The sequence below is a fragment of the Ictidomys tridecemlineatus genome, chromosome 4 (assembly GCF_052094955.1).
Source record: "Ictidomys tridecemlineatus isolate mIctTri1 chromosome 4, mIctTri1.hap1, whole genome shotgun sequence".
NCBI classification, from domain to species: Eukaryota; Metazoa; Chordata; class Mammalia; order Rodentia; family Sciuridae; genus Ictidomys; species Ictidomys tridecemlineatus.
This window is the reverse complement of record NC_135480.1, coordinates 59424572-59438627: the sequence shown is the minus strand read 5'-3', so window position 1 is coordinate 59438627 and position 14056 is coordinate 59424572. Positions and strand designations below refer to the sequence as shown.

At 38.0% G+C, this 14056-nt stretch overlaps 1 protein-coding gene across 1 annotated transcript; it reads right to left on the bottom strand.

Annotated features, from left to right (window-relative positions):
* Window positions 1-5242: 5242 nt before the first annotated feature.
* Window positions 5243-6184, bottom strand: LOC101977911 (olfactory receptor 51G2). Its single transcript, XM_005323108.2, has one exon. It carries the CDS (start codon window positions 6182-6184, stop codon window positions 5243-5245), a length of 942 nt encoding a protein of 313 aa, XP_005323165.1.
* Between the last annotated feature and the right edge of the window lie 7872 nt (window positions 6185-14056).

Genomic DNA, 14056 nt, shown 5'->3' with positions numbered 1-14056 from the left:
TAAGTAAATATTCATTTCCTTTCTTTTCTTAGTTTACGTGTGCTCATTTAGTCTTTTGAACTCATTCCATTTTCTGGTTTTGCTATGGTTTTGATTCAGCCTCAGTTTTTCTACCCCCAGTTGGTAGTGTATGCAGATTCAATGAGGTCTTACATGTTCCATGTTTCAATACACATATGAGGAAACAGTGAATGTAAATTCATGACAAAATGAATAAAAATAACAATGACTGTAAGAAGAAAATAGACAATTAGTGTTCAACACATCAATCAACATCTAGAATAATCATTTATATAGAGCATTTAAAGTTTATATTTTCATGTAAGATGAATCCTAATATTTTTCCATTTTAAATTATAATTATTGACACCTACTAAATGTACAAACTAGTGGTATTCACCCTGATATTTCCATACATGCAAATATCATGAATCAATCATATCTAATCACCTTCCTGTACCCTTGTTGCTCTCTCTCCCATCATGCTTCCCAGCCTCTAGTATCCTCTTCTACTTTCAGGTCATCTTTATTCTTTTAGTTTCCACATATGTGAGAGAGGGAATAAGATACTTGTTTATCTGTGTCTGACCTATCTCATTTAACATGATGACTTCCAGTTTTATTCATTTTTCATGCAGACAGGATCTTGTTCTTCTTTATAGCTGAATAACTTTATTGAGTGTGTTTACTGTTTTTCTTCTTTTAATTTACTTATATATCTTAGTTATTGTGAATAGTGCTACAATAGACCTGAGTGTTCAGGTATTTCTTTTGAATACTGACTTATTTTCTCTGGATTTAGACCCAGAAGTGTTATGGCTGGATTATATGATAGTTCTATTTTTAATTTTCTGAAGAACCTCTGTACTTTTTTTCTATAGTGATTGTACTAATTTACATTCCTACCAACAGTATATAAGGCATCCATTTTCTCCACAGTCTAGTCAGAATTTATTTTTATCTTTTTGCATTTTTAAAATTTTCATGTTTTTGTTTATACTTTTTAACATTTTTTGTGTGTGTGCAAATCTCATTGATGTCATGGTTAAAATAAGAGAGTTGTTATATCTGCTTCTAAATCAATCTTTTGAGATTTCTAATTTTTTTAACCTTTGGCAAATTTCACTGTATGCTTGTGAGAAAATGCAAATGGAAATTATAAAACACATATAAAATCAAATGCCATCTTAATACTATTGTGAAAGTAGTTATGACCTTAGAAATTTCCAGGAAGTGTCTCAGAGACCACCCAGGATCCCCATAAAACACTGAAGCATATATTTGTTAAATAAATACAAAGTTTATCTTGGAAATGACAGAGGATCAATTACAATGATGCAAGAACACAAAAAATATGGTCTCTACCTTGAAGAGAATTTCCCTCCCCACAGAAGTATACAATGGAGTTCAGCTCAATGGCAGGTCAGGTTGTGGGAGCTGATGGGTTGGGTTGATGTCCTGATGGTGATTCTTTTTTTTTATTATTAAATTATGATTAGTTTTTTTTTAAATTTTTATTATTAGTTGTTCAAAACATTACAAAGCTCTTGACATATCATATTTCATACATTTGATTCAAGCGGATTATGAACTCCCATTTTTACCCCGTATACAGATTGCGATTTACATCGGATGGTGCTTCTGATACAAGCAGGATGTGACGCACAGCCACTTGACAGTGTGTCTGACTTTACATAAGGTATGGTTGCATGTGATGCCATGAGCTGAGAGTGTCATCCCATTTATACCAGACAACTGAGAATTATTGTCTTTCCAATTGTGCAGGTCTTTGTTCTTGAGCACACTGTGAAATTATAGTGTGGTGCATAGGAATTAATTCCACTAAGTTCAAAGAAGAGTGCAGAAGTTTGAGAGATAATTGTTGACTTCAGATCCTCAAACTTAATAAGCTTAGTATGAGCCATAAATCCCATGAGATAACTTTTCTGTTTTTATTCCCCTAACAAAATTATCATCTCTCCTCCCTTAAAATGTCCATTCCCTGTTTCATCACACAAAGTTAGATTTTTAGGCTTATCCATTCTCATGATATCTATATCCAATACTGAAAATATCCTGTCAACTTTACCTTGTGAATATTTTCCAATTTGTCAACTTCACCTCTGTTGCTCCCTTTTCTCATAATATGATCTCTTCTAATTGTTCCTCCACTCTCCAGTCTTATTCTCTCTCATCTTTCTTTTTTCTTCTCTTCCCTTTCCTCTCCTCTTCAACCGAGGTGCAATAATGATTCCTGCACATGGCTTAATAGATCACATTTGCCTTCATAGTAATGAGTAAGTTCCTAACATCTTTCATTTAACCCTTTAATAAATCCTGTTATTTATTCGTTATAAATTTCGTATATCTTTTCCCTCTACTTCCATAACCTCCCCCTGCTCCAAACCAGTGTCCTCTCTTACTTAGATTATTACAATGATCTAGTTTTTTTCCATCCCCCCCTGCAGCTTCCCATGTCTCCTGAAGATGCTCCTGTAAAACAGAAACCATGTCAAGTTACATTCCTGCTCACAATTCCCCAATGACTTCCCATCTAATTCTGAACTGAAATTCCAGACTTATCAATGAATTGGGTGATATGGTCAGCACTACCTTTCTTTCCTCCTTACTCTGCATGCTGTCCACACCACAGTGGCAGATGCAGTGGTGCTCTCAACATACCTAAGCACAAAATATGTTCCTGCTCTACATCTTGCACATGCCCTTCTCTCTGCTGGAATCCTTTCCCAACCAAGATATGATTGTGCTGCATCCTCATATCCTTGAATTATCACCTCAGTGAAGCTACCCTTGACTGTCTTAAAATTACAACTTTTTTTTCAACACAGCACTTACTCTCCTTTTCTATGTTAATTTTTCTTCATAGCACTTTTCACCCTTTTTAAAAATTTCTCATGTTTATTGCCTGTTTAACCTTATTAAACTCCAAGACTCCTGAGGGCACTGTTTTTGTTGGTTCTGTTTTATTGCTCTATTCCTCAAACCAAAAATATTGCTGGTATATTAAAGTAAGTACTCAATAGATATTAGCTGAGTGAATGATTAAATACACAGTCATTGCAAGTTCTGATTCCTGGTATTCCTGGCTGCACCTCAAGATACCTCCTCCTCTCAGTCTCAAGAGAACTCAAGTCTGAGTGGTTCTTGCATATTTTGTGTTTTGTTTTATGCAGGCTGGGGATCAAACGGAGGGCATCATGCTTGCTGTGAGAGTACCATACCACGGAGGTACAACTCCAACCTTGAGCAGTTCTTTACAAGAATTGTTAATAGTTTCTCAACAATTACTACTCCCTGTCACCTTTTGGCTTCTTTACAAATGCTTGCTTTGCTTAGAATAGTAATTTTCCTCAACTTTACCTGGATAATACCAAGCTCACCTTCAAGACTCAATTTTTTATATCACCCAGAATGATAAAATATTCCAGATTGCTTCACCAGAACATGAATTCCTTCAGGATGAGAGATGTATCTTGTTTGCCAATTTATTCCCTGTAATTTTTGTAGAAGTTCATTGTATGAAAGTAAGTGTGAGACTTGTTCCACATTCTATTTCATGCTTAGCTACAGCCTCATAGCCTGCTGGAATTATTGTCTTTTCTTTCTTTCTTTCTTTCTTTCTTTCTTTCTTTCTTTCTTTCTTTCTTTCTTTCTTTCTTTCTTTCTTTCTTTCTCTCTCTCTCTCTCTCTCTCTCTCTCTCTCTCTCTCTCTCTCTCTCTCTCTCTCTCTCTCTCTCTCTCTCTCTCTCTCTCTCTCTTTCTTCTTTTTTTTTTTCCTGTGCTGGGGTTTGTACTCAGGGTCTCACACATGCCAGGCAAGCCTTCCACTATGGAACTACATCATATGTTTAAGTAGGCATCCTTGTGACATAGACATTTTTAGAATCATTTGAATAGAAAATTGAATTCATTTTAAAAAATTTGTTCTTTTTAGACATACATGACAGTAAAGAATATTTTGGCATATTATACATACATAGAGTTCAGAAAGGTAACAATTTTCCAAAGTCACACAGAAATTAGGACTTTCTCAGCCAGTCTTTATTTATTGAACTTTCTAGTATATCAAAATAATATGAATTCACTATAAGATGTAAGAGAACATAACTAATGTGTGGATATAGGAATTACAAGTGCACGTCAGAAATTACAAGTGCATATGCTTCAATGGTTTCATATTTTTTCTGAAGTTTGAAGTATATAGACACATAGATAGTAGAATGTATTTTGAGATCAGGCGCGTTCAGGGTGGTATGGCCGTAGACGGCGAAGGCTAAAATATCTGCAGGCTATATTTTGCTTCTTGATCATAGATGTTTGAAATTTTAAGTTCAGAAAGGAATGTGTCATTACTTTTCATGAAATCAGCTTTTATTTAAATGATGCCGTGTGATGAAAATCCAACTAGAAATAGCATTCCAAAATATAGCATTTTTATTGTTTCCAGAAGTGATGCCGTGAGTGCTCATTAAGACTTTGATATAAAATTATATGATAAATATTTAAATTCACTGGAAAAAAAGAATGTATTTTGAGATCATTTATATATGGAATATAACTTCCCATTTTTGTGGTTGTACACGATGTGGGGTTACACTGATCATGTATTAATATATGAACATAGGAAAGTTATGTCAGATTAATTCTACTGTCTTCCTTGCACTCCACCCTGTCTAATCCAGCAAACACCCATCCCCCTCTTGTGAACAGTCTGCATCAACATATTAGAGAGAACATTTGGCCTTTGGTTTGTGCTGATTGGCTTATTTCACTTAGCATAATAGTCTCCAGTTCCATCCATTTATCAGCAAATGCCATAATTTAATTCTTCTTTGTGGCTGAGTAATATAGAAACCACTCTGGACTCACACATAATCTATGTTATTATATATTTGCTGCCTGGAGCTAATCTTAACTCTGCCACAGCATCATATTCAAGATTCACACATTCATCATACAGAAATAGCTTTTTCATGGCAGACAGGAGGAGGTCCTGGTAGTGGAGGGCATGGAAAATTACAACTTACCAGTATCATAGTCTACTGTCTCCCTCCACATTCACCTGAACAGAGTGAGAACTGTGTGAAAGCTATGGTTTGCTCATTCTTGTATGTCTGTTGTGTAAATAAGTAAGTTTCCTCTATTTTATGCATGTGAGATATTATAAAGATAGAAGAGGAAGGATGCATAAAGGAGAGGGTGCCTCCAAGACTTGACGTAATTAGTAACAAAGAGCATGGGTCACCCGATCACGAATCTGTTTGGTCTTCACACTGTAAACAATGGGGTTCATCACAGGGGGGAACAAAAGATACACAAAGCCCATAACCACCTGGACCAGATGGGGTGCCTTCTTTCCAAAGCGATGGATGACAGACAAGCCAATCATGGGAGTGTAGAAGAGGAGTACAGCACAGATATGGGAAACACATGTGTTAAGAGCTTTGAGCCTCTCAGCCCTGGAGGCAATGGATAACACAGTTCGCAGGATCAGAGCATAGGAGAAGAGGATCAGCAGTGAGTCTACACCTACTGTGGAGACAATGACAAACATGCCATAGATACTATTGGCCTTAATGTCTGCACAGGCCAATTTCATCACCTCTTGGTGGAGGCAATAGGAATGTGAGAGGACTGGAGAGCCACAGTAGGGGAATCTTTTGAGCATAAAAGGCAAGGGGAAAATGAGGGCTACGCTCCGGCCCAGAGATGCAAGGCCAATTCTGCCAATGACTGTGTTGGTGAGAATGGAAGCATAGTGCAGGGGGCGGCAAATGGCCACAAAACGGTCAAAAGCCATAGACAGTAGCACAGAGGACTCCAGGAAGGACAAGCAGTGAATGAAAAAGAGCTGGGCAAAACAGGCATCATGGCCAATATCTCGTGCCCCAACCCAAAAGATACCCAGTACTGTTGGGAGGGTGCAAAGGGACAGCCCTAGGTCAGTCAGAGCCAGCATGGACAAGAAGAGGTACATAGGCTCATGGAGGGAGGGCTCTGTTTTAATGATGAAAAGAATTGTGCAGTTGCCCAGGATGGAGACCAGGTACATGAAGCATAGTGGGATGGAGATCCAGATGTGCATGTTCTCCAGCCCAGGAATGCCACTCAGCAGGAAGGAAGACGTCATGCTGCTGCTGTTTCCCACGGGTCCCAGTGTCATTGTATGTGGAGAGAAGGGGTGAGGTCAATTTCTTCCAAAACCCTGACCTGAATTGTGCAAATGCCGTTGATTGCACCTTGAATAAATTGAATGAATGTGAGGAAAGAGAGAGAGAGAGAGAGAGAGAGAGAGAGAGAGAGAGAGAGAGAGAGAGAGAGACACTGAGATCAGAATCAAATAGACCTGGAACTGTCCAGCTGTTCTAAGAGGTTGTTTCACTCTTATCTCTGATTTCCTCTCATCATCTGTTTGAAGGAAATATTTTGTTGTCTTGTAATTTCAATAAGAAAGATGTGGAATTGTCAAGGGACTTCTTAATGTTGTGCAACTTTTAAGAGCTAAACTGAGTGAGTTGAATGTTCTGACTACTGTATCAACCTCCCTTGTTTTCTAGAGGTTTGTTTGTTTGTTTGTTATTTTTTTTTAGTTGGCATCTCATTAGGTTTCCCAGGCTGGTTTTGAGCTCATGGGATCAAGGGATTCTTTAGCTTCAACTTCCTGTGTGTGTGTAGGTGAGATTATAGGTGTGTACATCTTGCTCAGCTTTAAATTTTTATTAGACTTAGTCACTGTCTCACCAATGTCCCAAATTTTCTTTTATCTTTTTTTTCCCTTATCTTGCTTTGTTCCTTTGCTCTTCTTTGATCTTTTCACTTTTTTTTCCTGTTTTGTTTAACTTCATTAGTCAAATAAAACCCCTGACCCTAGAAAAAGGGTTACTTACATCCTCTGGTCTTCTCAATACAGAAGCACCCAGGAGAGAGGCTGATGGGAGCAGGGAAAATTCAGTTTACCTCCTGTGACATGGTGGGCCAACAGTGGCTGCATTCTACCATGAAATGACATGGCTTTGTGTGTGTGTGTGGAGGAGGGTGGCTTTTATTCTTATTCCTTGGATGCTAGAAATCGCTCTGTTGGCTCCTTCATGGTAAGGAGTAAGAACATTTTTCCTATTCTTATTGTCCATGTTAAATTTGCCTTCTTCTTATAAATAAACATATGTTTTTTTCAGAACTAGGGGTTGAACCCAGAGATGCTTTGCCACTGAGCTACATACTCATCCTTTTTTAAATTTTGAGACAGGATCTCACCAAAGTATCCAGGCTGACGTTAAACTTGCAATCCTCCTGCCTCAAACTCCCTAGTCACTGGGATTATAGGCATGAGCAACCATACTTGGTAGTAGGAATAGATCTTTTATTGAAAACTCCTCATATGCTTTTTTCCTCACTAATGTCCCAAATTTTCTTTCCCCCTTATCTTGCTATGTTCCTTTGCTATTCTTTGTTCTTTTTTCTTTTCTGTTTTGTTTAACTTCATCAGTCAAATAAACACCCCAATCCTGGACAAAGACAAGCCCTTCACTCACCTCCTTTCTGGTCTTCCCAACACAGAAGCCCAGCCTGCTCCAGGATTTTCATAAATGCTGCCCCTTGCAACTCTGGAGTGAACTGGAATGTGTGATGGCTGTTGTGAAGCTATTCCTGACAATTACATAAAATCATCCAAGTCCTGATCCTCCACTCAGTTAGGAACTGGCATTCCACAGAAGTCTAGGAATCCAACTGCTAAGGAGCTGGGTGGCAGGAGAGAATGCAGCACCATCCTCCATGGTCACATTACTGATCATGAAACCACATCCATGAGAGTCCACAGAGCAAAGGTCAATGATGCTGGTAGGCCCATTCTTCTAGAGATGAAGAAAGAAAGGTTTGGGAGTCTAGTTCAGGGGCAGAGGTCAGAAGCCAACTAGGCTTCTTGGCTTCTAAAGCAATGATCTCCTCACACCTCATGGATAATCTCACTGGAATGTGAGCTCAAAGAGGGCACAGGCTTTGCTTCCTTAGCCTCTATGAAGTCTGTGTTAGAATATGCTCTGGAATAGCAAGTGCTCAGCATTTTTTTTTCTTGCATGAATAGAGTTCAATTTTTATTTAGTTAAATATTAGTAACTTGGTACATTTTTATCTCCTTAAAAACTCCTATGATGGCATTCTCACAATAGTGTCATTTTATAGATGAAGAAACAGAGGCTTAAAGTAAATTATAAACATAGATAAGAGCAGAGAGATGTAAAAGTCCAAAATGTGGTTTGAAGCAAGAGCTAATTTTTCTGACTCCAAACTCAAATCAGCTGTTACACTTTTTTTTTTAAAAAAATGGTGATTCAGCATTAAAAAGCAGCAGCTATCATAAAAATCAATAGTCCTTTAAAGTGTACTGAATCCTGATCTCTATCTAAAGTAATAAATAAATGGATTAGGGATGTACCACAGTGGTGGAGTACTTGCCTGAATTTTGTGGGGCTCTGGGTTTCAATCCCCAGCACTGAAAAAAAAAATCAGACAAAAAATTGGTTAGAGAAATGCATACATATAGAGAGAGACATTTTGTGTTTCACTCCAATGCCATTAAATAGCCTCTGTTATTAACTCACTGTCCACTTGAAGCTGAGGTTGGCTTTCACATTAAGTTTCTTGGCTTCTGCTGCAGCCATGATCAGTGGTCACCACATTATTCATCACAGTGAATTTAGAAAAGGCAGAATAAACTTACCTGTCAGAGACAGGCACACTACATCTTAGTCAACAACAGGACTTATGAAAATAAAGGCAGAAAATTGTCAGAGTGAAATAATTCCTGATAATCAGTTACTATTTGCCCAGCATTTTACCAGGACCACTGTAAAAATGATCACATTAAGGTCTTAGAGAAACATTGCAAGTTAGTATTATTATCTCAACTTGCAAACGTGGAAAGAGAGAGAGAATTCAATAGTGTGTCTGGAGTCATACTGTCCATCAGTGGTGGAGCTGGAATTCAAATTTCTGAAGCTGCAAAGCACATACCAATTATTGGAAAAAATTGAATTAATAAATTGGCTGTTTAACGAGTTAAGGTTACATGACAAAAGATATATAGAGAGATCAAAAACCTTTGGTTCCTACCACCTGTTTGTGGTAAGCTAAAGACAGACTGTGTTTGGATTTGGAAGCTTTGCTTTGTAAGTGTAAGTGGTGGTAGGTGGAGGGCAAATAGGAACCAGAGAGAGAAGGATAGGTTGGAGGAAGGGACATGGAAATAAAAAAAAAAAAGTCTAGAATAATTAAGCCACGTGATATCTGCTTAGGAAAGATCACCTTTTGTTTTAGCCTGATGACCAGAAAAATACTGGTAAGATAATTCTTTTAAGTGCTTCTTATTAATATATATTCAGAATATCTATTATCAGGTTTGGGGAAGATTTCATTGTTTCTAATTAGTACTAAAGCGATTATCAAAAGTAGGGTGGGATTGGGAAGTAAATTTAACATGACTTTCTACCCCTAGTTGCTCTGCTTGGAGATTTTTTTCTGAAGGGACTTGGGCAAGATAAATGACTGCTCTGATTCTATTTATATTTTGTGGTTACTCATAGAAATGTCCTTTTGTGTTACAGAAAAGCTTTTCTTCCAGAGGGTCAGATTATTTCTTATCCACCTAACACTTTGTTTTTTGGGAGTAACTCTTGATTCTATAATCTTGTGCGTGGGGCTAACGACTAGATGCTGAGCCCTTCATAATTGAGTTCATCTCATTTCTGCACCTCAATTTTGCCCACTCAACTTGCTTACATCAATGATCCAGCTGTTACCGTGTAGGAGGCAAATCTCTGGGCAGGAACCAAGGAAGTGAATGGATGCGAGAAAGCCGTTTTCTGCTTTCTGAGCTACTTCTAAGGTCAGATCTGGGATCCTTCGCAGTTAGCGGGATCTGGGTGCAGCTGTTTCCATCTTCAGCAGGCATCCTCTATAGCCTTTTCATGGTTCAAATCCTTTGTCTCACCTCCTTCTCCACCTCAGGTTGACTCTTCTGAGATCTCTGCTCCACAGTGGAGCTCCCAGAAGCTCTACAACTTCCTTCCTACAACCAGGAAGAAGGGAGGCTAAACACACAGTGCATAGGAGGTATGGAGGGACTGGAGGGTGGAAGTTTAAATCCCTGATTTTATGCAAGTGCCGGAAGTACTATTGAGACCCTTTGAGGATCTTTAATCAATTCCCTGCTGTGGATAGGTCTCTGGACCTCATTATCTCAGTCTCTGAGGGAAAGATAAAAAGGAGACAACTTGTGAGATGCCTGGATGGGAAGTCCAGTGGGTGCCATGTTCTTGTTACTACTGCTGAAGGACGTGGAGAAAATTTTGAACAAACCCTGCAATTCCAGGAAAGCAGAGCATGTGCTGTTGATAATGTTGCATGTATGGTACAGCACAGTTCCAATTATGTACATTGGAAGTGATCTTGGGCATGGTAGGCATAGATAATCATATTTGATATTTTGAAAGGGCTAGACACAGAAAGACAAGTATCACATGATCTCACTGTTGTGGAATCTAACAAAGTGGGTCTCAGAAAATGTGAGTAGGATAGTGGTTACTAAGGGCCAGGGAGAGAAAGAGGGGAAGTGGGACGGGGAGAAGGTGCTCGATGGGCACTAAGTTACAGTTCTATATGAGAAATGGGTTCTGGTGTTCCATTGCATGGAAAGTGACTCTGTTAAAATTGAATAGCGAGGGTTAGGGTGAAGCTCAGTGGTATAGTGTGTGCTTAATAGGCCCTGGGTTGAATCCTCAGTACCAAAACAAAAAAAAAAAAAGGGGGGGAAGCAATAAACAAATTTAAAAAAACTTGAAAATGAGTTTTTATATGTGAATACAAGGATATGAAGAGTTAACCATCCATTTTTGGACACTGGGAAAGCTGAGGGTGAAGACAATTAGAGACACAAAGGTAGGGCCATTTCAGTGTTTTTATTACTCAGATAATTGAAATGAACTTGTTGGCTCTCTCTTGGGACTGTAAAGGTAAAGATATTAAGGAATGTTCCAGAGTCCCCAAACCAGTCCCAAGAGTTTATTCCAGTTTGTTGACCTGGTTGGTCCTGTGGCCTCACTCCCATGTTCTTGGTGGATGTACTGTATACACATTGAAGTGTGATGAACCAGTGTGGCTCAAATCACAGTCACCAGATGATCTGGATCAGAATCTCTTGTGGTGCTTGTTAAATTCAGATTTCTGGGCCTTGTCCTTTCCTGACAGATTCAAAAAATTGGATATTTATGTCAACCACGGGGTTTGGGAATTTTCACATACATATCATTGTCTTCATGATTTCTTTACAAGACTGATTTCATAATCAGAATTTTCTATTCCTTCCATAATTAAATGTTTATCTTTACTTTTAACATAGAATTACTACCCATCTCAGTTGCCTGTTATATTAATTTACTAGTTTATGTAATAAAATGCTATGGTCTTGATAGCTTAACAAAGGATTTAGTTTTTTATAGTTCTGAAGGCCAACAAAATCCTAGATTAAGATGTTGACAGGCTTGGCTTCTCCTGAAGCCTCTTTTCTTAGTCTCTTACTATGATCTCACATGACCTTTTATGTGTGCATGTGAACTCCTAACTTCTCTTAAGTATCCAAAGTTTCTCATAAATAAGGGCACCAGTTATATGGCTCTATCCTAGTGACCTTATTTTCACTTACTTATCTCTTTAGTAAATTTATCTCTAAATATAATTACATTCTGAGGCTCTTCAAGTCAGGACTTTCTCATAGAATTTAGGGTAGAAACAATTCAGTCCATCACACCTATTTAGCTATAATCCTGTCAAACATCTATCCATGAATTTAGCAAATATTTAATAGCAAAATAATATTTCACATACAATAAGAGATGCATTTTATTCTACATGCCTGTTTTAGTTAGCTTTTGCATTGCTGTGATGAAAATACCCAAAAAAGAACAACTTAGAGGGCTGGGGTTGTAGCTCAGTGGTATAGTGCTTGCCTAGTATGCGTGAGGCACTAGGTGTGATTCTCAACAAGTAAATAAAGATACATAAGTAACTAAAAAAAATAAAATATACTCAAAAAAGCAACTTAGAGGAGAAAAAAATTATTTTGGGCTCATGATTTTAGAGCTCTCAGTCCATTACATGGATGACTCCATTGTTCCCAGCCCAAGGTGAGGCAGTAAATCATGGGGGAAAGGCCTAACAGAGGAAATTTGCTTCCCTTATGGCAGCAAGGGAGTTAGGGAGTGTGGAGACAGAGAGAGAAAAAGGAGAATGGGGCCATCGGGAAGATGTGCTCTGCCAGAGCATGACACCAGTGACTCATCTCCTCTAATCACACCCTACCTACTTATGGTTAACACCCAGTCAGTACATTCACTCTAGGATGGACTGATGGGGTTATTGCCCTCATGATCTGATCCTTTCACCTTGGAACATTTCTGTATTAATGGAAATGGGAAACATATCCAAAGCATGTCCATCTTGAGTAATATTTAAGGCCAAACTCTTGGAAGAGAAAGCTATTATTAGATATGTTTTGAGTAGACTTCAGTGCATTTGTTTGGAGGGAGTGAGGAAGGTGGGAGGGAGAGGGAGGAAATTTTGATTAATATTTGATAAATCTTTCAACAGCCTTAATTAGAAAGAGCATAAAGATTAGTTCATATTATAGGAAAGATAATCCTATCTTCTCTATATCTTAGCCATGTATCTTCTGTGAGGGAAGAATAGGATATAATGTAGAGAAATTTGAATACACAAAGTCTGAACATCACAATCTCAAAAAGTTCAACTTTTGAGGTCATACAGACCTGAATGTAGTTATGGACTCCAGTTTATTAGATATGCAATATTGGTAATAGTAATTAATCTCATTAAAACTACTCTCTAAAAAGTCTATATGAGAATTAAAAAGGAAACCATCCCTTTTATAATAATAAGATGGGACTTAATGAAGACAGAGGTAATTTAAATTTTAACAAAATGATTGAATTTCAATGTTTTCCTAGACGAATATTAAAACATTTAAAAATGTACACATTTTAATCAACATTTAGGTAAAAAAGGACACTAAAATCATTGAAAACACAGAGCCATTTGAAACAAGTTAGCATTTTTGTGATGAAGGTAATAATAAATAAAGTCATTTGAGAAATACAAAAACAGATTCTTCAATGACAATCTTTATCTACCACAAGAGCAGTGCAGGGGTGAGCAACAAAGGTGTGCGGAGTCAGCTCCAGACACCACCCTGCAGGTCCTTGTATTTAAGAGGATGGGAGGTAAGAATGAGATAAGAATACAGCAAGTGCTACTCAACCTTGCATGCAGCTGATGTTTCCTGGACAGTTATGTTCCTGTTATCTTGGTGTAAACAGGGCGAAGGGTAGAGTGCTCATCCACAATAATGGAATTACCTTAGAACAGGAATGAGAAAGCAAGGCTCAGGCTTCTGCCAAGAACAGTCCTGCTTCTGTGATTCTAGAACCAACGAACAGTGAAATACATGTCAAGGTGTGAGAAGGTACTTCCCAAAGATCCAAGGCCATCATGAGAAGAGGTGAGAACTCTAAGAATGAGGAATTGTGAATACAGAAGAACTGAGTGAAGCAGGCTTCTTCAACAATCTCAGGGTGATGAAAACAGAAGGCACTCAGGACACTAGGAAGCATGCAGTTCCATTAGGGTGAATACATGAATCTGCGTATTTGAACTGCACAAGCCATTGTGTAAATATGTGTCATTTTTTTATGTATTCATATTCATATGTGCCTATGTAAAGTTATGCAAACACATTACTACTACTACTACTACTAATATTGCAATCTTCTCTTTTTCCTGATGCTTTGGGAAATTTAAGGATCTAAAACAAATCATTTTTGTATATAGCCCACTGTCTTGAAGCTCCACTGGTTCTACTTGCTTCCCTTTTGGGTAAAATGCTCTCTCACTGGTTTCCCTTTTGGCAACTAGAGTTAGGGCAACAAAACTGTAAAGGGAAGAAATTGCTGAGCTAAAACTTTCT

Excerpts from the sequence above, each read along its gene's own strand:
- LOC101977911 (XM_005323108.2), bottom strand. The coding sequence starts at position 6,184 with ATGACACTGGGACCCGTGGGAAACAGCAGCAGCATGACGTCTTCCTTC.